Source organism: Notolepis coatsorum (assembly GCF_963971535.1).
Source record: "Notolepis coatsorum genome assembly, chromosome: 20".
Lineage (NCBI taxonomy): Eukaryota > Metazoa > Chordata > Actinopteri > Aulopiformes > Paralepididae > Notolepis > Notolepis coatsorum.
This window is the reverse complement of record NC_140184.1, coordinates 64,848,388-64,874,341: the sequence shown is the minus strand read 5'-3', so window position 1 is coordinate 64,874,341 and position 25,954 is coordinate 64,848,388. Positions and strand designations below refer to the sequence as shown.

The 25,954-nt window shown below is 42.3% G+C and overlaps 1 protein-coding gene across 3 annotated transcripts in view; it reads left to right on the top strand.

The window, feature by feature from the left end:
• The window catches only part of usp47 (ubiquitin specific peptidase 47), a 130,623-nt gene that overhangs the window by 78,183 nt on the left and 26,486 nt on the right, over positions 1-25,954 (top strand). For 2 of the 3 annotated variants that reach the window (XM_084337611.1, XM_084337613.1), the window contains 9 exons: positions 627-776; positions 1,944-2,039; positions 5,532-5,684; positions 11,301-11,459; positions 20,215-20,346; positions 20,547-20,623; positions 22,022-22,077; positions 22,901-23,013; positions 24,275-24,379. In XM_084337611.1, the coding sequence (XP_084193737.1) occupies positions 627-776; positions 1,944-2,039; positions 5,532-5,684; positions 11,301-11,459; positions 20,215-20,346; positions 20,547-20,623; positions 22,022-22,077; positions 22,901-23,013; positions 24,275-24,379 (1,041 nt within the window). The remainder of the gene's footprint in view (positions 1-626; positions 777-1,943; positions 2,040-5,531; positions 5,685-11,300; positions 11,460-20,214; positions 20,347-20,546; positions 20,624-22,021; positions 22,078-22,900; positions 23,014-24,274; positions 24,380-25,954) is intronic. The other variant, XM_084337612.1, reaches the window with a different exon arrangement.

Sequence of the window (25,954 nt, the reverse complement as noted above, 5' to 3'; positions counted from 1 at the left end):
TTTCTGATCTCAAGAGTTGGCTGTAAATGGTAAAGCCTTTATCCCTGTGGTCAACACATGTGATTACTTCTGTGTTAACTTAGCTGATTTAGATTGAGCGAGTTCTGTTCGGGTTCCGTCACCATGCGAACGGGAACGTTTTAATCCAAGCAAATGGGTCATCCATTTCCAACCCCATATCACGGTCCTCCAGCATTTTGGATTCTGCTATCACTTGGCACTATTTTGTTTCTTGAAAAAAGCCAGTGTATTACTACAGAGGACTGTGGTTTTGTGTTGGAAATGGGTAACCGTTAACCCTTTGTCCTTTTTTGATTTTGTGACTTGCTGCATGTCTAAAGCTTCATACATCATGTCTTAAAAATCCAACTAAACCATTTGTACATTTAGGAGGTCCCTGAGCAGCCAAGTGTTGACAATCGGGGAGGACAATGACTTAGTTGCTATTATATGGGAGGTGGGGGGTAGTGACGTACAAGGGTTGTTTGGTTCCCATAAGGGCTAGCAACGTTCCAGTGAGAAACCAACCATGTAGCGTGAACACACATTGTTCTACGTTTGTACCAGAACTGTGTGAAAGACATGACTGTAAAGGCCTGACTCTCTTGTGCTGCCGCACCCCTCAGGCTGATCTGATAAACCAGCTGTACCAGGGAAAGCTGAAGGACTACGTACGCTGTCTGGAGTGTGGTTACGAGAGCTGGAGGATCGATACCTATCTTGACATCCCTCTTGTCATCAGGCCCTTCGGAGCCACCCAGGCTTTTAGCAGCGTGGTGTGTTCCACCCCCCTCCTCTTCCACTTCACACAATTTCAAGAAGGACCATTACTACAATTATCTATACTTAGGCTATTGATCCACTGCATGCATAGACTCTTGCTTCAAGCTGGTCCTGACCTCGATACTTGCGTCTTGAGATAGCTTTTTGCTATCAATATCCCTGTGTTACAGTGCAAAACCAATTAGTATTCAGGTCTAGATATAAATGGTCCTTAACACTTTCAGTGCCAGCCATAATGTTGATTAATGTCCTTGGATGCCAGCATCCACTTCAATGATAGCGCGAAAAACGCATAATCTATGTTTTAAATTATGGCTGTGTGTCTAATCTGCCCCTCGCTTATCAATGACTTGTTTGCAGTCAACATTGTCGAAACGGATTGTTTTTTAATCGGTTCATATCCTTTCGTTTTCTCGAAAATTTCCGGAAAATAGAAAGATTCCCATATAAATGGCATTTATTGGAATATTCTCGAATACACTAGACACGTTGTCATTTGTCTGCCTATTTATGAATCGTTTTCAAATAAACGCTAGATTATCGATAGTATGTGTACTTATGCACACTATAGAAGCGAGCTGAGAAATCTATTCTCTCATTTCCTCAACAGCACACACACACACACACACACACACATACAGGACACGCTGTTATCAGTGAATACAGCTCTGATTATCCTAAAACTGGTAACATAGACTCCTTACCTTAGATCAGATGTTCTTCAAAAGATTATTCCAATTCCTGATCGCCATTCCAAATATCGATCGCGTTTATTGATTGATTATTGGCTGCTGTAAATATATATTCCAGGCTGCTTTCCATCTCGCGATCACTTCCCTGTTCATCAGATCCCTCGCCAGCATAGTGGAGCGAGGAGGCTCCCCCTCCACAGATCCACCAGTATAATCGAATGGCCTGCAGTTACACAGGGATAGACGATAGGGGGCCGTATTTTCCCATCGGAGCTCCTAGAGGGGCTGCTGTACCAACGGGAGACTCGGTTGATGAAATATGAATTCAGATTGCTAATAAAAAAATCAAACGACAATTTGCATCGGTGGCACTCAAATGGCACTCGCATGAAATGGTGGCACTCGCATGAAATGACGACATAACACGTCTGTGGCACTCAAAGTGTTAATACAATCCTGCCATTACAGGAGGAGGCTTTGCAGGCTTTCGTTCAACCGGAGACCCTGGACGGAGCCAACCAGTACTTCTGCGAACGCTGCACAAAGAAATGTGACGCCCGCAAGGTGAAGACACTCGCTGAGTAGGAGCCCGAGATCTTGTGCAAATACAAAGCTGTAGGGTCGAGTGATATGGATAAAAACAAATAACTTTTTTCTATAGGTACCATGATATTTGCTTACGTGTGGAAAATCACATGTGAAAAAAATCTACCTAAAGCAGATAGACGATAATACTATAGATATTTATATATCTGTGGGGTATTAAAAAGTCTGAAAAAGTATTCAATTCATAATAAAAAAAATTAAATGTAGGTGTTTTTGTTCAAGTAGTTTGTTGTGGGGCTACCGGGAGCTTGGTGTGTCTGGCAAGAACGCACGAGAATTTAAACTAGCAAGTGCAGCCGCCAGTTCGGTGTTGCGATGTGTTTTCTTTTTGCTAGTAATAGTATGGTCGTGAAATTGGTATAAGGATTTTCTCTTAACACATCTAGTGCCGTTCACCAGAGGTGGCTGTGGGCCGTGTGTGCCAGCGCTTTAATGAATGGGGATACATGCCGGTGTTTGCAGTGCTTGTTATGGAAAAGGTTAAAGGACAAAAGATGAGTCATTTGTATAAATCATTCTGAGTCAAGTTATTAAAAAATAGAAAGCATAGGGGCGGTCAGGTGGCGTAACGGAGATTGCGTTCGTCACCAACCCCGGAGCGGCTGGATTCGCCTGTTCGAATCCAGCTCACAGCTCCGGGGTTGTCACCAGCTTGGCTGGCCGTTCACACTAATACAATTGGCAGCATTAGAGGGTGGGAGAAGCTGGCGGGGTGGGTCCGGGTCGTTGTAAACAGCGACTCCTACAGTTCGGTCGGGGCGCCTGCTAAGCACGGATAGGATCTAAGTGGGATAGTGTGATCCTTCCACACGCTACGCCCTCCCAGTAAGAATCCGCGCTGCCAGGTAGGGGTGGACGGTATAAACGGTATACGGTATAAACGGTATTAATTTGCTCTACGGTATGGATTTTGACTATACCGTTTAACCGGTAGAGCAGCTCTAAAATAGCAATGACGTCATGTAACCACAGCGCGACTATTTCAATCGCATTTGCCCCTAAAAATAGATAGAATTAGTCATAGATAATAGATATGTGCAAACTGGAAAAAGTTATTTAGGAGGCTTCGCGCAGTGGGCGTGTCAACACGCAATTGTCATTTCATAATAAACACATATCACCGCGGCGCACAGCAAGTTTCAATTTCAGTTCCTGGCATTTTTAACCAGTGGAGAAAGGTAAGATATTTCCCTATCGTTTTTCTTATATGAATTATTCTACGTTAATAAAACATACCTGGTGATCAACTACAGTTTGCTGTAAACATTACGATATGTGTGTAGTGTTATGATAACGACGGCAGCAGCGGGAGCCGGGAGGAAGGCGTGCAGCAGTGGATTTGCGAATAGCATGCAGCTGCAGAGCCGCAGAGCCAGTGGCTCTTTCAGGTCTGGTCACAGGCCCGTCAAACAGCGCCCCCCCACCCTTGCGCCGTTCTGACCCCCATCGTCTCTAAGCATTTTGTGTGTCAATTTGTTGACACATGTGTCAATTTGTTGACACAATTGTCAATTCTTAAAGCTGAGGATGAGTGGCACCTTTGTCTCAATTCTTATTCAATTCGCTCTGCGGCTCTGCAGCTACATATGCTTCTAGCGAAATCCAGCCCCGCTGTTTGCAATGGGAGCAGGAGTCTCGACTCTGGACTTATTTTATTTGGAATATAATCACTTTATACGCAAAAGTAGCCTAGTTTTAAGTTAAAATATTATAAATCTACATGCCTTGAGGATGTCATTCTTTATATAGCCTGCCTATCAGGCAAAAAAAATTATTCTAACAGAAACACTGATACCGTGATATATACCGTTACCGTCTATGCTTCAAATTATACCGTGATATAAATTTTAGACCATACCGTCCACCCCTACTGCCAGGTGAAAAGAAGCGGTGATTGGCTGGACGTGTGTCGGAGGAAGCACGTGGTAGCCTCCACTCTCCCAGACCGACTGTGGGGGGTAAGTGCGCAGCGACCAGGAAGGGGATTGGGAATTGGCATAACGACTAACATTGGGATGGGAGAAAATCGGAGGAAAAAGGAGGGGGAAAAAGATCAATACTAAAAAATAAAATAGAAAGCATTAGTTTAATTATTTCTTCTGTGGCCACAGCAGAAAGGACAATTTACAATCCGAGACATGTTCACACACAAGTGTCTGACCATAAAGTGACCAAGAGCTCTGGTCAGAACGTACATTATACACAGAAATAGACGTAACATTATACATCAGATATGATGATGAATAGTAATTAAAAATAGTTCCCAGTTACGGGAAGTAATAGCACAACCTTGCTTTGGCTGGCTGGGAAGATAACCTTGGTACTTTCGGACCTTTTAAAGAGACACACACATTATACTAGCTGGCCATATTGAACCAGTCAAGCTGTACAAAGATAAAATGATATCTCAACACAGATCGATAATGACCTGATAGTATTTCCTACGACATGCTAAAACTATATTAAATATTATAGCTATGGATCTAATATAGTCGATTGTCATTGAGTTTCTTCCGGTCAAGATGCAAAAAACTGAAATGTTTCATCCATACATTCCTGTGTTATACCGTGGTGAATATGAGTATAGTTTTAGAGTAATTCTGTGTAATCCCAGGAAATGCCGCATGTCACTAGAAACCGTGCCATTCCTCGCTTGGATCAACAATCAATCTGAAATCAACGCTATATTATCGGTATTATGTTTCATCATGCATGCATGAAAGGGTGGGGGGGGGGTGGGGTTCTATGCTCCAATCGTCACCAACGGCATACGTTGTGGAGTAACGTTACAATAACACTTTCGGATCACAACGAAGGCATGCTCGGATCAACGCAAGATTGATACCATATAGCACTTACCTTGACTAGGATGTACTGCAAAAAGAATATTCCAATTATCTGATTGCCATTCCAAGTATTGATGTCGATCGTGTTGCCAACATAATCCACCAAAGTACATGAATCGGCGGTGCTCGATTCTCCCCAATCCATGTGTTATAAACGTTACTCCTCCCCGACTAGGAAAACCTACTTTTGAGATCGACGTACAGGCTGAGCCAGAGAGGTTCCAAGGATGTGCAATACCGGCCGCAAGGCGTTAGGCGGCGGTATTGGACGTTTGCGATCTCAAACCCATTCAGGACAGCCTGCACAGGCTGCCTCAATGGATTATGAATGGTAATGGCGAATAAAAGAAATAACTACCCAGAAACGAGAATCTTCGTTTCTGGCACTGAACCATTGGGTCACAGAAACGAGAATTCTTGTGAACGGCACTGGATGTGTTAAGTGGTATTAAAAAGGTCTTTAAAGTCTTAACTTTAACTTGTTGAAACCTGCAGATACCCTGACATTGCCTAGCATTATAACGGCATGTTGATTTTGAGGATGGTCTGCTCTTTTTGCCTCACCTCCCGCTGTGTTCTCTGCGGCTCTGCCCTTCCTGCGCAGGGACTGAGGTTTCTGCACTTCCCCTACCTGCTGACGCTGCAGCTGAAGCGATTCGACTTCGACTACACCACTATGCATCGCATCAAACTGAATGATCGCATGACCTTCCCAGAGGAGCTGGACATGAGTCCCTTCATCGACGTAGAAGACGAGGTGAGTGCCAGATATCTTCAATCTGATTAACCTCTTAAACCCTTGCCATATTTCCTGAAAATCTGCAGAAAAATACAAGTAAATGGAAGATTGCTCCACTTCTACAAGGTCCATTTGCATGTTCTTGGTATCTAGGGACATGGATCTCAGGGAATGTATTCCCAGTGTCAGAAATATTGTCTGTTATTAAGCTTGAGTAAATTGTGATGAACCAAAGGAGAATATAAATTTTCTTTTCTCATCTTTGACAGTGAATAACACCATGCTAAAAATGACCAGACATGAAAAAGCTCATTCAGCACCTTCTTGAGATCACATGTACAAAAAATCTAAGCAAATGAATAAAGGGCAGAGGATAAACAGGAGATTTTGTAGAGACTGTACTGAATTCTGCCATCCGGACACATGCAATTTGAAATATGATTATAGAATACCAGGCCTATAAATTACCTTATTATGGCCAAGTCGCACATCTATGGATCGGCCAAATCTCCCCTTTCCAATGGCAGAGTTCAATCTGGATTTAGTATCACCAGGCAATGCAGCAAAAACCGTGAATGAAATCTACTGTAAGTACAGTTACTTTTTTATATATTTAAATTTCTCCGCCATTTTGCAACAGAGTTTTTTTGCTAGACGCTCACAGAAAGATGGAGAAAGTAACTGCGTTCTGTTTTATGGCAATAACGTTCAGGTTTGTGGCATATGATCCTGAAAAATAAGAGAAATTAAAAAGTCACACTAGAAGTCAGATGATTGACAGGGGCTGGCGTGAGCTGCGAAGTGTATTTTTTTTTATTATTCGAAAGCCCTGGGTCTCTTCTCTCAAAAGACTACACTCAAGTTATGTTCCGCCAAATCCTCACGTCTATAAGCACCTTTGTCCGACTCTATGCCCTGAGATTTCTATAAACTCATATTTCACTAATAACAGTTAAAACCATTGGTAAACAAACATAGTGCTGAAAATATACACTTTGACTTCTGTTTTGACTGGGTTAGGGTCTTTACTCTTGGCTACATTTGAAGAAAAAAACGCAATATTAATTCATACATTCTGTAGTGATGGATTTATGGCGTGATATCAATCTCATACCGGTCCCGGACCACTCTGGCTTTTTCATAAATTTTTCAACATAGAATTTTTTTTCTTTTTTTCTTTTTTTATATATATATCTGGTTGGACTGATTCCAACCACATATCTGTAAGATACACCCAGGGGGCGAAACTAGAGCCTGCCAAGCGCCATTGGCGATCAGTTTTTACGTTTGGCGACTCCCACTGAGAGGTCTGCCCGCCGTGTGGCGGGCAATCAAATAGTCATGTGAAAACCGAAAATCATGATCCAATTCTGAGCGGAGTTCTCACTCGCTGTCTCAGCACATTGCTGCTCCTACCCCTCCCGCACCTGTTTCTGTATGCTGCTGCATGTAAACAGAGGCTATTGCCTCGGACAGTCACCGTGACTGACGTTAGTCTAGTCAGAGGGACCTCCGTGAACTAATGTTAGCTACTGTTACAAAATGACCCAGTCAACTATTCACTTTTAGTTTAATACATGAGGCATTGTGTAACGTTATCCAGCCGGCTAGCTACTGATAGCTCCCGACATCAACAACTGCTCCAGCAAGTGTCCAGTGCATAATACCTCCGTTGGCTAGGTAGCTCATGTTAGCCCACGTTATCTCACTAGTCACTACGAAATGTCCCAGTAAACTAAATAGTTCAGAGGCGTTGTCCCAACGCCATCCAGCAGTAGCTACAGATAGCTCCTGACATCAATGTCCTACAACATGCGTATTCGAGCCCCTGGCTTACATCGCATGAGGGCTGCTGAATACGGTCCAGGCGAATCCTTTCATGCTGAATGTAGAGTTTAGGGCCCAGCTGCAGCGTCGGAGAATCCTTGCTGGAGCTGGAGGCCACTCGAGTATACACACAGACAGTGGAGCTGTTTGCAGACAGCGAGGTGGCGATGTCTTGCAGATAATACAACTACAAGTATGATTATATAATATATATATTTTATTAAAAAAATATTATATAAAATAACCATTATTATTTTTTTAATAAAAAGAAAAGTTGGCAGGTAAGAAATATGCTTGGCGGGTAGATTCTTCCCATCTACCCGCCACTGGCCGGTGAGTCAAAAAGTTATTTCGTGTCCTGGATACACCCCATTAACACATTGGGTGCCAACGACGAGAAATCTTGTTGTTGGCCGCCATGCGTTGAGTGCCAACAATGAGTTTTCTCGTTATTTTCTCGTTATTTTTATTAGCGATATCTATTCATTTTTCATCCATCCAGCCTCACGTTATCATTGGGACTGGCTTTGACCTCGAAAAGGGCAAATACCGCCCCCTATCGTCTCCCGGATGGTATTGCACCCATTGGATTGGAGTCAATGGAAATGCATCAGAAAAAAAAACTCAGGATTCCACATTTTACTTCTGAGCCATGTAACCTGAGACTATTGCATTCATTGAGGCAACCTAAAGCAGCGTGGATTATCTCTTTCGAGGTCTAACGTTGGATCAATAAACGCGATTGATATTTGGAATGGCGATCAGGAATTGGATTAATCTTTTTGCAGAACATCTGATGTGAGGTAAGGACTTTATTTTACCAGTCTTGGGGTAATCGGATGTTTTTATCACATATTTCACAACGTGTCTCATATGTGTGTGTGTGTGGCGTTAGCGCCAGGCAGGGCATAGATGATCGATTTTTCAGCCCACTTCTCTAGCGTGCATAAGTACACATATACTATCAATAATCTAGCGTTTATTTGAAAACTATTCATAAATAGGCCGAAAAATGTCAACGTGTTTTGTGTATTCCAGTAAAGGGCGATTTTCACGGATTTGTCTGGAATCACTAGATCTTCAAAACTATACTCTTATTCAAAACGGTATAAAACGGAAATGTACTGATGAAAAAACAATCCGTTTCGTACATGTTGACTGCAAGCAAGTCATTGATAAGCGACGGTTGTATTAGACACAGCCATAATGTAAGATATAGTTTATGCGTTCGCAAATATCCCTGTCCCTCTCATTGACTAAAGCGCTGGCACTCAAGCAATAAATAGCGCACCCCCTGCTGGCAATCAAAGTGTTTTATCCTAGGCAACTTGATTTGATTCGTTTTATTATTCTAATTCGTGACCTGTTCTGTCTAAATGTTTAAATGTTGAGCGATTTGCAGTGTCAAATTTCCCACGGGATAATAAAAGTATTTCTATTCTATTCTATAATAAGATGCGGCCAGACAAGCTTTTCCCCTGCAGTTAAGGCCTCTACATGCTACAGCAACTTCAAAGCAACTGCACCACAACATCGACAAAGCAACGGTGTTGCAGACATTCTACCTTTATGCTTCTGCAAAATCAACGCGCAGCCTATGTAACATTGTACCCCGTACGTAGCTAGGTTCCCTAGATAGATGACGCTTCCCTTCTCAACCAACCCATTGATAACAAGCAGAAAAATAAGCATAATTTTTACTTCCGGGCGGGGGGTTTCAAAATAAAAGAGCGAGTCTAAAAGCACCGTAAATACGTTTATTTTTTACAATATCTAACGTTACACGAACCTAAACTAATCTAAAGTTAGTTTAGGTTCGTGTTAACGTTAGATAATGTACAAAATAAACGTATTTCCGGTGCTTTTAGTCGTCGCTCTTTTATTTTGAAATCCCCCGACCGGAAGTATTATAGTGTCTGTTGCTAGCAGCTTAACTTTTGTCAGCCGGTTCTGTGCTTTTTAACGTAACTTCATTAGTTTCCAATGGAGAGGAGAGAAAGACCGGCTCACATGCAGCTCAAACTACCTGTTGGAATAAATTAATTGATTGATGTTTAACTTGTCCCTGTGTGTGTCCAGTCATTTCGACTAGCAAACGTTGTATTTAACATTACCTCAGGATACCATTGTATTTAGTTGGTTAGCTATGTAGCTAATGTGGATAGCATTTTGAATAGCACCAATGCTAGCTGGCTGGCTACAGCTTTATTTACTAAATTATGGAGGCTTTTTAATCGTCAAGGTAAGAGAGGATTTGTCATGATCAACTGAAGGCGTATGCTATGGAACAATATGTGCTTGGGTTTTCAGAAAAAGGCCAGTTATGACGCTAATTATTTAGCTAATATTGATAGCATAGCTTGCTGGCTACAACAATGGCGGATGGTATTCCTCGCTGCGGGAGTCGGACCAATATTATTCTATGACAGCCCCGCCCCCATTCACTACCAACCAATCACTGCTACGCAATACCAACGCAACGGGTGTTTAGATTAGATTTTGGAGACAGGTACACAACATCCAACAGTCTACAAGACTCTCTGCAACAAGCGCGTTGAAATCGCGCCGATGTTGTGTTGAAGTTGCTTTGAAGTTGCTGTAGCATGTAGAGGCCTTTACCCTACACAGGGCTCGTCCAGCCGCTTCTGAGCAATTCCAGGGAAAAGACACAAACAGCGTTTTTGTGTAATTCAATAAACACGTTGTCATTTTTCGCCTGATTATCGGATCTTCCTGAAATCAACGCTAGATCATCACTATTATCCTTCCTCGTGCACGCATGCAATGTGATTTAGACCGGCACGCCCCCCCCCCCCCTGCAACCCAACGGCATTGCAGTAGAAATAAATAATAATATATGGTGTCCTTACCTGCTCTCTGAAGTAATGCAAAAAAAAGAATCCAATAATCTCATCGCCATTCCAGTTATCTACAGCGATCGTGCCTCCGACGTTGTAGGACATTGCACTTCAGTGGGCGGGCGGGGTCAGTAGTCCAAACCACCCCTACAAGCGTGTGTTTTGCCTGAGTGTTTAGGACCAGCCCCCATGCCGCAGCTCGGTAGAGAAAAGAAACCAACCCGTTTCTAACGGGGTGCATTACTGGCCGAAGGCGTTAGAGGGCAGTATAATACCGTCTGCCAGCTCAGACACACTCAGTACAGCATGCACAAGGTGCCCCGCTGAATTATGAATGGCAATAGATAATAAAAGAAATACTGTGACAGAAACGTTGATCTACATTTCCGGCACTCAACGGTCGGGCCACAGAAACGTAGATCTACGTGAACGGCAGTCAATGTGTTAATGAAGCCTTGGGGTGAAGGGGAGGGGAGTGGGAGGGGGGCAGTTTGCAGCAGTTTCTGAATTGATGTTGTCTGATCACTGTACACTGATGCTGTAAACTGATAAAGAAAAAATTACCAATAAACATATTGTTTAAAAAAGAAAAAAAAATATTTTCCCCTGCAGTTACCCTACACAGGGCTTGACGTCAAGCTTTTTTCATGCAAATAAAAAAACAAGTGTTTACCCGTCCAACACCATACTTTATTCAAGCGCCTACGTCTGACTAAATAGTGGTCCAAATAAGACGATTTTGGTGGGTATCATGCCAGATGATAGACAAATGGGGTATACGTTGAAATTAACTGACATTTAAAAATACCCTCTAGCTTAGTGCTAATGTCTAGGTCCATCTATTTTTTATTTAAATTAATGTATTACTAATTCATACTTCTAAATGATGTTTGATTTGTCATCCCCCCCCATCCATCTTTTGTCCATTGGCGAACGGCTTCCCTTCTAGAAGTCTCCCCAGACAGAGAGCTGCACTGACAGTGGGGCAGAGAACGAGGGCAGTTGCCACAGTGACCAGATGAGCAATGATTTCTCCACAGATGACTGTGTGGATGAGGGCATCTGCCTGGACAGCACCAGCAGCACTGAGAGAGCACCGAAGCCAAAGGTAACTGGGATGGTCATGAACGATAACCATTGGTGTATTCATAGTCTTCTCGTGGAAGTGTCTTGCCACACAATATGGCACAATGTCCGAGCTCATTTGACCACGTTTTGTAATTGAATGATAATCACCTTCGTTGTTTGTGACCAAGAAGTCTGCGATCGAATACTATGAATTGGCAACATTTAGACTAATGTTAGCAGCATTAGTTTTAGTCTTAGTCATGTGTCAAATGCTCTTTCGTTTCCATCATAATAGTCACCTTCATCTATTTTTCGTTTAGTCTTGATTTTGTCTTTTTTGTTTAGTCTCGCCACTCAGTTACAGCCTCATAAATTGGCGTCAGCTTTTTCTAAACGAGAACAAGCTAATGTTAGTGCTAGCTGGTTAGACGTATGTAAGCTATTTAATACTTTGTTTCAAAAAAATGTGAGGACATACAAGTCAAAGTATATGCATTATTGTATTGTCATTGTCCACATAGAACAGATAACAACATTAAACAGAGAAAAAGTTAAGAATCAGAATCAAGAATCAAGAGGTTTATTTGTCACATACATACTAGGGCATACAGTGAAATGCGGGTGGTCATGCCCGCATTGATTGTGCAAAATACAATAATAAAATAGAATAAAATAGGCATAGAAAAAAATAAAATAGATAAGACACAAGATATGCATGGTAAAAAAGAAATACATGCTAGGTTCCTGAGAAACTGGTTCTTATATACACTACTATGCAATATACAATTTACAATGTTAACTCTTAATGTATCTAAACTATACAGTACCTCCTACTTTTAAAGTTTTTCTAAAGATTCTATTTTTAAAGTGACATTTTGTTTAAAGGGATTGTTTTAGCGGTTGCCGCATGAGTGGTGTGTGTGTGTGTCTGTGTGTGCTCATGTGTATTTGTGAGTGGAGAGTTCAGTGTTCTGATGGCCTGGGGGAAGAAGCTGAGTCGGAGTCTCTCTGTGCTTGCAGCGTGTGACCGTAGGCGCTTGCCTGACCGCAGCAGCTTAAACAGGCTGTTGTTGGGGTGGTGAGGGTCTTTCATAATTCTGCAGGCTCTGGATTTGCACCTCCTGTTATATAAGTCCTGCAAGGGTGGTAGTGCAATACCCGTAGTACGCTCAGCTGAGCGCACCACTCTCTGGAGTGCCTTCCTGTCCTGTGCCGTGTTGTTTCCAAACCAGGCAGTGATGTTTCCAGTCAGAATGCTCTCTACATCCCCGGAGTAGAAGGAGTGGAGTATCTTCCCTGATACTCTGAACTTCCATAGCTGTCTCAGGTGATAGAGGCGCTGTTTCGCCTTTTTCACCACAGAATCTATGTGTGTAGACCATGTCAGGTCCTCTGTGATGTGGACTCCCAGGTACTTGAAACTGCTCACCCTGTCCACGATAGCCTTGTTTATCCACAACGGTGTGTGTGTCCCCTGCTGTATTCTCCTAAAATCCACGATCAGCTCTTTGGTTTTACCAATGTTCAGGAGTAGGCTGTTATCCCGGCACCAGCGTGCCAGTTCATCAACCTCCTCCCGATAGGCCTTCTTGTCATTGTTAGAGATCAGCCCCACCACCACGTGTCGTCCGCAAACTTCACTATGGAGTTGGAGCTGAACCTGGCCACACAGTCATGTGTGTACTAGGGGTGGGACGATACATCGATCCAGATCGATACATCGATGTAATTATCAACGATCGAATCGGATCGATGCGATGTAATAAGATCGATTCATATCGATACTCTTATTTTGAAAATCCTGTGGCGAGTCTCATTGTGTTAAATGGGCATATGATATCATCTCATATCGATCGCAGGCACCTGAATCTAATCGTATCGTATTGTATCGTGAGAGACTTTGTGATATCGGCAAATATCGTATCGTTGTCCAAAGAATCGATATCGTATCGTATCATGATGAAACTGGTGATTCCCACCCCTAGTGTGTACAGTGAATACAGCAGGGGGCTCAGAACACAGCCCTGGGGGGACCCGATACTCAGGGTGATTTTGCTGGAGGTATGACCCCCCACCCTGACCGCCTGGGGCCTGTCACTTAGAAAGTCCAGGATCCAGGCGCTCATGGTGGAGCTCAGACCCAGATTGATCAGCTTGTCAACCAGTCTGGTGGGGACTATGGTGTTGAAAGCTGAACTATAGTCAATGAACAGCAATCTCACATAGCCCCCCTTCTGACTGTCGAGGTGAGATAGTGTGTTGTGCAGTACTTGGGAGACCGCATCGTCAGTGGACCTGTTTGCCCTGTATGCAAACTGCAGTGGGTTCATGTTACTGGGGAGGGAGGCACAGATGTAATCCTTGACCAGCCTCTCAAAGCATTTCATGACCACAGAAACAATAAGACAAACAAACACTGACTTGGTCGCACAACAGAGTTATCTCAAAAGTATATATATATATATATATATTGAGGGCTGTCAGTTTATCGCGTTAATTAATTACACAGCAAATTATCGCGTTATGAAAATTAACTCAAAATTAATTACATTTTTTTTTTTTTTTATTATATTTTTTTTTATTATAATTTTTTTTGTATCTCATTCATTCCATAATAATGTAGAATACACATTTACAGACTTTTTTTTTAATATGGTCCATTTGCATGTTCTTGGTATCTGATTCTAGGGACATCTATGAATCTCGGGGAATGTATTCCCAGTGTCAGAAATACTGTGGGCTAGATCCACAAAGAATGGATTGCACGGTGCAAGTTGCACCCTTACTTACAATTAATTATGAATTGAAAATGGGGGACCCTGATGTAAACAAGACAAAAGTCTTTCTCTGGTCTGCATCCCCTTAACAATTGTATCTGCGCTGTGATTGATTGAATGAGAATTTTATTTTGAGTAAATTGTAATGAACCAAATGAGAATATCAATATTTTTTGTGTTATCTTTGACTGTGAATAACACCATGCTCAAATTGACCAGACCTGAAAAATCTAAGCAAATTAATAGATGGAAGATGATTAAACAGAATGTTTTGTAGATACAGTACTGAATTCTGCCATCCGGACACATGCAATTTGAAATATGATTATAGAATATAGAATATCAGGCATAAAATGGTTATGCGATTAAAATGCGATTAATTAGATTAATTAATTACAAATCGTGTAATTAATTAGATTAATTTTTTTAATCGCCTGACGGCACTATATAATAGTATATCATATATATAGCACATGTTCAAGTACCCAAACACGCTTCTCCAATGTATATATCAAATAGATCACGCTGTATTATCGTTCACACAGATGAATGCAAGCAAGCAGCATGAGAATTGCTATTCTGGAATAGTATGGAACTGTACATCATCCACAAGCACAAGGAATGAACCCCACATTTTCTTGAACATGGATGAAGAACCTCTCGGAGTACATCTTATCTTTTCTAATTTGATAAAGTATACTATGTCTCTAATCCAGTGAAGGTGAGAGGGGGGAGTTGCAGACTTCCATTTAAACAGAATCAGCCGCCTGGCCAGTAGAGTGGTAAATGCCACAACGTGTGCTTTGAGGTGGAGAGTATCCAAAAAGCGCTGTCAATAAATTTGGTTCAAGATTTGTCTCAATACTTCCCGAGATGGTCTCAAAAATATGTATCCAATACCTGTGGAAGGAGGGGCATGTCCAAAACATGTTAGGGGTGTAACGGTACACAGAAGCCACGGTTCGGTACGTACCTCGGTATTGGGGTCACGGTTCGGTACGAGTTCGGTACAACAGAAGAAGAATATTTATAATAATAATTATTATTAAAGGGGAGATGAAGCATAGCGATATATAACATAGTCATAGCATCAAATTAGTATTTAGATAAACCACAGAAAAAATCACGTTATAAAAATAAGGCGTTTCTAAGAAAAAACTATTTGTTATGTCCATTTATGTAGCATTTATGAACATGTGTGCCGCCATTTTGTTGCTGACGTCACAGTGATGGTTTGGTCTGGCTCCTGGTTTACACTGCTGGTTAGCTGCCTAGTAAACATGGAGTGTCTTGAAGGTCAGTCAGTAAATGCAACGTTGCCTACCAAAGTGGTTCTTTTTGTATTGCTCCCGGCTGTTCAAACTAATTTTACCGTGTGAAAGAGAGAGGAAAGTTGGTTCATTTCCACAAACTAACAGTGAAAAAAACTGTTGTTGGCGCGTTGGATGGCTGCACTCAAGCGGTGCGATCAGCCTGTTGGACGGGGAAGGAAGATCTGCAGCGAACACTTCATTGCCTCGGATTATGTTGTTGGGGGCGGGAGGTTTGTCCAGAAGACCACTAATCAGCTGAAGCCCGATGCGGCTCCCTCGGTCTTCGACAGACAGACCGGCCCAGGCAGTTCAACCAGCGTCGCGGAGCATTTAGCGTGCTGGCTACCTAGCTACGGTTCAACCAGCGTCGCGGAGCATTTAGCGTGCTGGCTACCTAGCCGGGATTCAAGTCCAAGCCCACTGCATACAAGACCACCGAGACCCTGTTGCCCCGCCATTGTTCCATTAAACCTCTGTCGTGTGTAGGCCTGCCACGATAACACATTTTGCTGGGCGATTAATTGCCCCCGAAAATATCGCGATAAGCGATATTATTGCGACCGGTTAGAGAATTTTTTTTTGGAGAAATTTATTTCCCAAAACTTTTATTTTGAAGCCCACCGCTCCGTCTTTTCCGGTGTTTTAGACTTTTATTTTGAAGCCCACCGACCGGACCGGAAGTATTGTTGCGATTATCAGGTACTTTGGGTACCAGAAAAGTCACGTGAAACACTGCAGACCACTGATTGGTCAGAATAGAGACGCGTCTCTAGGATTTCATAAGCATTATGTTTGCAGCAGGCACAAGTGCAATAAACAAAGGATACAGTCACTGTGTATTCTGCCTCATTTATTGATTAAACAAAACCGACATCAACACAATTTGCCACCGAGCGGAGAGTTTAGTCTCGCAAAAAGATCGCTGACTTGTTAAGGCTTGTTGTTAGGTTAGGTGCTAATGTTGTGCTAGCGTTTTAGCATGGCTATCGTACATAGCGTGATCAATATAACTCGCTATTGATTGTTTGTATGAGTAACGTTAATGCTAGTAGAATAGACACAACGTGAGGTAATCACCATCCATTTTAAACCGGTTATTACCTAATGCTAACGTTAGCAAATAGACGCGACTGGTAACGTTACAGCTAACGTTAACGCTTGTAGAATAGACACTGAGAGGTAACGTTAGCGTTAGCAGAATAGACACAACGAGGGTCTCGTTAATGTTGTTATTGATTGATTGATTGAAAACTGTGTTTACTCTGTTTGTATGAGTAACGTTAATGCTAGTAGAATAGACCTCCCAACACGGACAGTGACTGACAAGGGGCACTGGGTCCGCCTCATTAAAACAAACGCGCAAATAGCAATTAATCGCGCCCGTCAAAATCATTGCATTCATTTTAATTATCGCGGCAATTAATCGATTTATTGCTTATCGCGGCAGGCCTAGTCGTGTGCATTTACTGCTATCTAGAATGCTGGCTAAGAACATATAACGTGGGTGAGGAAATTAATCAAAGCGCTTGCGCTCATGCGCTGCACACACAGGAAATGGAAATGCTGCACTAATAACATGAATTATTCTAAAAGTTATAATTATTTTGTCTTCAAATTAAGAGATTTCGGCAAGATTTTATTTTGTAAACTACATTTTGTGTTGTCGTTTGTAGTCAACGACATTGCATGAATTATTTAGTCATTAGTGTCACATGATCTCCATTAACGTGACGTCTCGTCTCGTTGTCGTCGGGGGGAAAAACTTTGTTGATGACCATATTTAGTCAAATTAACACTGGTCAGCAGTCTTTTGAACAGTTTTTAAATGGGAATACTATATTGTGCCATGTTATTGTCACTGTCCTCGAATATCGGTTAACCTTAGGTTCAGACTGCTAGCAACTATTTCACTGTTGTACTTCCAGTGGGTTGAGACATGCTAACTGATTTCTAGCTGTAGTGCTGAGTGTTGTCCAAAAGTTGAACTGGGTTGCACCTCATCCTCTCTAAAATACTGGTGGTTCATTGTTCATTATTTGGATCCACATGATCTGCCACTAAGGTAGCAGCTACTGTTCCTGGTGTCCACACACAACGAAAACACAACCTGTTACAAGTCTCAATGAAAATATGTCAAGACAAAAATGGAATTAAATCAATAAATAAATAAAAACACATCAAATTACATTTCATCTTGGCTGTTCAGGTTGGTTAATTAACCCTAGAGTTATGTGTTTTTTATGTAGTGTTAACCTTGCTGGGTGCTTCAATGTTCATAGTTGCCATATACATTACAGATCTGCACACTGCATCTGTTTAACTACTCCAGGGGTTCCCAAACTTTTCAGGCCAGGGCCCAGAAAATAAGGCGTCAGAGAGCCGCGGCCCAATGGACATTGTCAGGCTTTTTTTTTTTTTTTTTTTGCCAGGCGACCGATTTTTTAAGCCAAATATCACTTCAATCCTATTAAGTTAGTTCAAGTTAGTTATTCATTTATATGTGCTATTTATGAGAGGGCTAACTTGTTGCAAAATAATAATGATAATAATAATAGCCTCATTAAAATACTATTGTTGCTTCGGTTGTTTTCAGCGTTTTATGTGCATAATCTGTTATTTAGTTTGAAATGTTCGTTGAAATAAGTAGATTTTCCGTTTTTGTTTATTTATTAAGTTAATATAAAACCATATAGTCACATTTTAGAATACAATAGAATAGAATTTTAGAATACAACTAGAAACACTGTCCTGGCCTGCTTCTAAGTTCAGTGGCATGACAAAAAAAAAAAAAAAAATTTAAATCATCTCGCGGCCCACCTTTGGGTCGCGACCCCGACTTTGGGAACCACTGAACTAGACAACCCCTAGTAGCCTGCTTGATAGTGTGACTATGTTGAAAACTCACATAAATTATTTGTCAGACAATTTGGTTGTCTGGTAACACATGTTCCTGGGCGGCCAGGTAGCGCAGCGGACTAAGCGTCTGTCTACCACCGCAGAGACAGTGGGATCGAATCCAGCTGACGCGGTACCTCCGGCTTGGTTGGCCGTCCATACTGACACAATTGGCAGTGTCAGCGGGTGGGAAAGACGGTGGGGTGGGTCCTGCTCGTTGTAAACAGCGACTCCTACAGTTCGGTCGGGGCGCCTGCACAGCGAGGGAAGGATCTGGGGGAGGTAGTGTGATCCTTCCACACGTTACACTCCCCCAGTCAGAGTCCGCGCTGCCAGGTGAAAAGCGGTGGGATGGCTACACATGTGTCGGAGGAAGCATGCTATAGTCTCCGCCCTCCCAGACCGACTGTAGGGGGTAAGTGAACAACGACCAGGAAGGGGATTGGGAATTGGCATAACGACTAACATTGGGATGGGAGAAAAATGGAAAAAGGAGGGGGGGAAATAATTGCATGCTCTCCTCTACTCTGAGCCATGAGCAACTGGCATGCATTCTCTCTGTAACTCTGCATCACACCTAATGGACAGGGCAGAGTGAGCCTCACAGCTTTATTCTGAGCTATTTGGAGCTTAGTCCGATCTTTTTTGGCTGCATCAGACTAGGCTGCTGAGCAGTAATCAAGGTGAGACAAAAGTAGTGCCTGTGTCACTAGAACTCTAGACGAGGGGTAATAAGAGAGGAACATCTAGAACTCTAGAGACAGGTAATAAGAGAGGAACATCTAGAACTCTAGAGACGGGTAATAAGAGAGGAACATCTAGAACTCTAGAGACGGGTAATAAGAGAGGAACATCTAGAACTCTAGACGAAGGGTAATAAGAGAGGAACATCTAGAACTCTAGAGACGGGTAATAAGAGAGGAACATCTAGAACTCTAGAGACGGGTAATAAGAGAGGAACATCTAGAACTCTAGACGAGGGGTAATAAGAGAGGAACATCTAGAACTCTAGACGAGGGGTAATAAGAGAGGAACATCTAGAACTCTAGACGAGGGGTAATAAGAGAGGAACATCTAGAACTCTAGAGACGGAGCCTTTGGATGATTATCGTTATCAGTGGCATGTTTGGCCCTGAACATCATACTTTTGGTTTTTGCTTCATTCAACAAGTCTATCCTTGTATATCCAGTAACAGTTGCAGTGCAGATTGAATTGTGTTCCTTAAACTCAGTTATGTATAATTTGATGCAAAGTATATAGTTGTATCATCTGCTAATAGAGTAGCACTGCACTTATCCCAAACACAAGGTATGCCATTGGTCCATTTTGAAAAGAGTAGCAGCCCAAGGCCACTCCCCTGGTGCACTCTGCACTAGAAGCACTGAATAACAGACTGCATCCTATTGGATCAGTAACTATTCATCCTATTGATTGCTGTTGGACTAAGCCCATATCTATTCTAGTTAGTGTTGCGCATAGAGTGATCTGTCTTATAGGCGTGCAAGAATTTGATTCATTGAGTGAAAAATAGTGTAGCATCTGTTCAAGAATACCTTTTCCATCAGCTTGCTCAACACTGGAATAATACTATTAGGTTTGCTATACGCAGATGAGAAACAGTTTTCCCCCCGGAAGATAGCTGTTAACATGTCAGCTAAGTAGATGATTCAATTGACCTATCTCAAGCCCGCCCTCTTTTCTTGATCCTCCAATCACAACTGTTTCTTCCCTCAGACAAACATAGTTTACTACCAGTCTGAATGCATGGTAACGTCTCCCCCCCCCCCCCCCCCCCTGTCTCATATCTAGAGTTCGTTGACCTTTGAGCTGTTCTCGGTCATGGTCCATTCGGGAAGCGCTGCGGGTGGCCACTACTACGCCTGCATCAAATCCTTCAGCGATGGCCAGTGGTACAGTTACAATGACCAGCACGTTAGCAAGGTCAGCTTTAGCCTTCAACTTCTATTTTTGAAGTATTAGTTAAAATGTCACCAGGCATTATATGTGCAAGCTATACTCTATCTACATGCTTTTGATAAATGGGCCACCCTTCCCTGGCACCTGTAATCTTTGTCAACATAGTTTTCCATTTTGTGTTATTGATGCATGCTTGTGGTGTATACTGTATGTTTGCTGTGCAGATCACCCAGGATGATATCAGGAAGACGTATGGAGGTTCCTCAGGGAGCAGAGGCTATTATTCCAGTGCCTTTGCCAGGTTAGTGCTCTGCTTAGCTCTTTCAGCTGGTAACCGGATCAGCTTCTAACCCGGTGGATGGGTCCCTATTCCCTGATATTGAAACAGGGTCCCTAGAAAATAATCCTCAAATTGAAAATGCTCCAATAATTTACTGATATTTTGAAACGCTGCTTTTTTGACTACACAGAAGCCACTGGAAAAAACACAGTGCTTTATTGAATTATGTCCTAAGAAATTGAACATTGTCTTTTTATCCTACAGGCTTACACTAGATATTGGGACAGTGTGAACATAGATTTGTTGACTTTATAATGTTGGGGTCACAGGAGTTCTCTGACCACAATATAGTGGTTGTCTGCCAAAAGAGGTTTAGCATTGCAGGCATGCAGTAGCCAGCCAACTGTAATGGGGATGAACATGTTTGTACTTTATGTTACAGCAACTAACTTAACACATTCTGTGCCACGCTGTTTCCGGGAAACGGCTATGCGATTCCTGAGGCTGGTTATAAGCCGCAATGTGTATTATACTAAATCATTTGGCGTTTTGTCCCTACACACGCTACAATAACTTTTTCGATGCTTTGATAGTCACCAACGGAATACGTTATGGACTAGCGTTACACACATGCGCTCGGATCGCAATGGAAACATTCTTGGATCAACGCAAGATTGATACCATATAGCCCTTACCTTGACTAGGATGTACCCCGAAAAGAATATTCCAATTATCTGATCGCCATTCCAAGTATTGATGTCCATCATTTCGCCAACATAATCCAACACAGAATCCACCACGGGTGTAATTGTTTCTTCTAAATCCTAGCGTTATAACCGCTACACTTGTCCGACAAAGAAAAGTCCGCCCGGACCTATATAATCGGCACACAGCGTTTTAAATGGTGCTCAATACCGCCGCCTGGTAGGATGCGGCCAGTACTGCACCTTCGGATTTCCGGTATGCATTTTTCAGGCAACACACAGCTCCCTGAGATTGAATAGGGTATTAAAAAAAAAAAAAAAAAAAAAAAACGACCCAGAAAACGAGAATCTTCGTTTATGGCACTGAATGGTTGGGGCCCAGAAACGAGAATTCTCGTGAACGGCACTGAATGTGTTAAAGGTCCCATATATATCTCGTTTTTGGCGCTCAATGAGTTAAGAGCAAGCCATCATTAACGCAAATGCACAAGGACAGCCCATTGCAATGAGTTATTTCGTGTGACATCACATAAAAAGACGAAGTCCAAACGACTAATTTAATCTGTGGAGTAAATATAAGAGGGCTGTCTTGTGTTCTTTCACGTGCTTGGTGAAGGTGTCTGGAACTCCTTATGGGATTGGTAAAGCAATGTTGTGTCGGCCTGTTCATTCCACCATATTGGTTAACGAGATTCCTTTCCCCCCCCCCCAACAGCTCTACAAATGCGTATATGCTGATTTATAGGTTGAAAGATCCTTCGAGAAATGCAAGTAAGGGTTCATTCAATTCAATCTACAGGCTATGGCTTATATACAAAGGAAACGCCAAATGAAGACTTCACTCAGGGATGGTGGCTCTGTAATGGTGTGGGATGGTTTTGTTGTCCCCCACACCCCGGCATGGTTCTGGTGCCCAAGCCATTATCACCATAGCTTTCCTATTGAGACAGAAGTGTATCATGGAATGAAGGTCATTATTCATTAGGTCAGTTGTGATCAGGATGTTCCCTCTAGGAATAATGGGATTCAGTAAATACAGAACATGAGATAAGATGATGCTCTATTAATCCCCTTGGGGAAATTCAAGTATCAAAGCAGCATGGGGGGGGGGGGGATACAGAGCTTCACAGTCCTATACAGTCTAGTATCTATATATACACTATAGATACAATATAAAATATAGATACAAATACAATGTAAAAAGTACAAAAAACAAGATAGTCCAGTGAGTGCACGTGGATATGAGTCTCGAGTTCTCACATCCAGAGTTCTGACAATGATAGTTCTCCTGACCTTTCACCAGAGCTTTCACTGTCACAATTGTAGGGGCAGGTACAATAAGAGTTTTCTTCTTCCTGTTCCTTTCGGCCATGGAATTTAGTGGATCATATTAAGTGAACTATATGTACTGAAGACACTGTTGGACTGTAACAATTCAATGTACGAATAAATAAAAATAAAATGAAACAATCTTGGCGTTTCCTCTATTTTGACCATAGCCTGCATATATTGGTCATAATATAAAGTCCACCTGGTAATTTATGGTGGACATATAGTGTTGTAATCCCTTGTCTATCTGCTGTTGTGTCTGAAGAATATTTAGATGCGGAGGAGTTTCCAGAGCACATAACGCATTTGGTCCAGAGCGAGAAAGAGTCTGAAGCACAGGAGAAGAGACAGAGGGAGATTGAGCGCAACACCTGCAAGGTAACTGAAGCCGTATTGAGACTTGGTCAGTTGTCCCGGGGGGAGGTCCTGTAGATGTAATGATTACCAAAGGCATCCGTACTGTAATTTCAACCCAGCATGGATCTGCCATGGCCATAAAGAAAATGTACTGACTGACAACTCGGAGGTCATCCGACAGTGGCTCAGGAGGTTGAGCAGTCGTCTGGTAATCCGGAGGTTCCCGGTTACATTCCCGCTCCTCCCGGGCAGCATGTCGACACTTAACCCCTAATTCCTCCCGATGAGCAGGTTGGCACCTTGTGTGTGAGTGAATGGGTGAATGTGAGGCATAAGTTGTAAAGCGCTTTGGATAAAAGCTGCTATATAAATGCACTCTTGTTATTGAACAAGTTGAAAGTCTTTCTCTGTTCTGCATCCCCTTAAAGGATAACTCCACTATTTTGGGAAATTAGCTTATTTAACATCTTCCCTGGAGTTAGACAAGAAGATGCATACCTTTTTTGTCTCTGTGCGTGCATTTTAGCTTTGGGAATAGATGCTCCGTTAGCATAGCTTAGCTTCATCACTGGAAGTGAGGCAGGACAGTAGCCTTACAGTGCCTTACAGTGTATTGCAAGGTCTGACATTGACCAAACTTGATATGCATGACCTTGGTGGGCTCTAGGTCAACTCCTGAAAAGGGGGTCAATGTCAGACTTTGCAATCAAAAGTTAGGGGGCTAATAACCCTTGCCATAATTTCAGTGCGCCCCTAACTTTTGATTGCAAGGTCTGACATTGACCCCCTTTTCAGGAGTTGACCTAGAGCCCACCAAGGTCATGCATATCAAGTTTGGTCAATGTCAGACCTTGCAATACACTGTAAGGCACTGTAAGGCTACTGTCCTGCCTCACTTCCAGTGATGAAGCTAAGCTATGCTAACGGAGCATCTATTCCCAAAGCTAAAATGCACGCACAGAGACAAAAAAGGTATGCATCTTCTTGTCTAACTCCAGGGAAGATGTTAAATAAGCTAATTTCCCAAAATAGTGGAGTTATCCTTTAACAATTGTGTGTATTGAGCTGTACTGTATTGTACCCATTCTGCAATCTGTTAATAACATGTTCAATCAACCATCTACCATTTACATCCATCATGTAATGACACAGTCCACTGGAATTTCACATCTAGCGCATAGAAATTACATGACAATAAATGCAAATTGTTGTAGGATCCCCTGCAAAGAAGTTTATCTTTAAAAAAAAAAAAAAAAACTTCTGTCTTGGTTTTCTCTTGCAGATCAAGCTGTTCTGCATGCATCCTGTGAAGACGCTGATGATGGAAAACAAGCTAGAAGTACACAAGGACAAAACACTTAGAGAAGCTACAGAGATGGCCTACAAGGTACAGTAGAGAAGCTACAGAGATGGCCTACAAGGTACAGTAGAGAAGCTACAGAGATGGCCTACAAGGTACAGTAGAGAAGCTACAGAGATGGCCTACAAGGTACAGTAGAGAAGCTACAGAGATGACCTACAAGGTACAGTAGAGAAGCTACAGAGATGGCCTACAATGTACAGTAGAGAAGCTACAGAGATGACCTACAAGGTACAGTAGAGAAGCTACAGAGATGACCTACAAGGTACAGTAGAGAAGCTACAGAGATGACCTACAAGGTACAGTAGAGAAGCTACAGAGATGGCCTACAATGTACAGTAGAGAAGCTACAGAGATGACCTACAAGGTACAGTAGAGAAGCTAGTGTGGCCTAAGGTACAGTAGAGAAGCTAGTGATGACCTACAAGGTACAGTAGAGAAGCTAGTGATGGCCTACATGGTACAGTAGAGAAGCTACAGAGATGGCCTACAAGGTACAGTAAAGAAACTACAGAGATGGCCTACAAGGTACAGTAGGCTACTTGTGATACAAAGTGGGAGTGACTAGGAGAATATAATTGAAAGATTGTTTGCTTCAGCATTTGTAGAGCCATTACTTTCTCCCAAAACGGATAATTGCAGCAAACTTATTTTGTTGAAAAAAATATCTAATCAATGAACCATAATTGATTAGATATATGCAGTTCAGTATCATCTACCATACAAGGCGACAAGGGGCGACAGTGGCTCAGGAGGTAGAGTGGTTGTCTGGTGATCAGAAGGTTCCCGGTTAGATTCACCCTCCTCAAGACACTTAACCCCAAACTACTCCAGAAGGGCAAGTTGGCACCTTGCATGGTTGCCTCTGCCATCGGTGTGTGAGTGAATGTGAGGAACAAAATTGTAAAGTGCTTTGGATAAAAGCACTATATAAATGCACCATTTACAAGGCAGGTCCCGGCAAACCACAATGCAGTCTGCAAATGAACAGTGTCATGAAAGCACAATTGTATTACAAACTCGTGTCATGTAGACAAGTCATGCTGCTTAACTGCAGGGAACAGGCTGCTGTCAGAATGGGGTGTTCTGATGTTAAAGCAAAACGATGGAACAAGCATGTCTCCCACTGGTCCATGCAGTCCAGCTGATTACCACAGTGTTGCTTTTGCTGGATAAAAAAAGGCTAACTGGCTGGTTGTTAGATTTGCTGATAAGCAGAGAAAATCACACCGCAAATTTCCAATTTGCAAATGGCCTGAAGCTGTGTCAATGGAAGTGAATAGAGGAATTTACTAAGGATGGTCATTATAACATTCTTTTTTCACAGATTAGACTGTTCTATTGTTGTATCTATTTTTAGAATGCCCAGCACAGCCTGTTCATACGACGTGCAGATGCCAACAATGCATAAGCAATTATAGGCTTTCACAGTATTCTAAGAATACAGAGTGAAACTCATGCTTGTAGGCCTTCAGTTGGGATCTTTTGTGGAGGTATATGTGCCTGGGGACTGGGGAGGCAGTGTGCCACAATGTTCAATTGTTCACCTGAACTCCACCTTTTTAAAGTAATCTCAGTACTGGTTACATATCTTCAGTTATC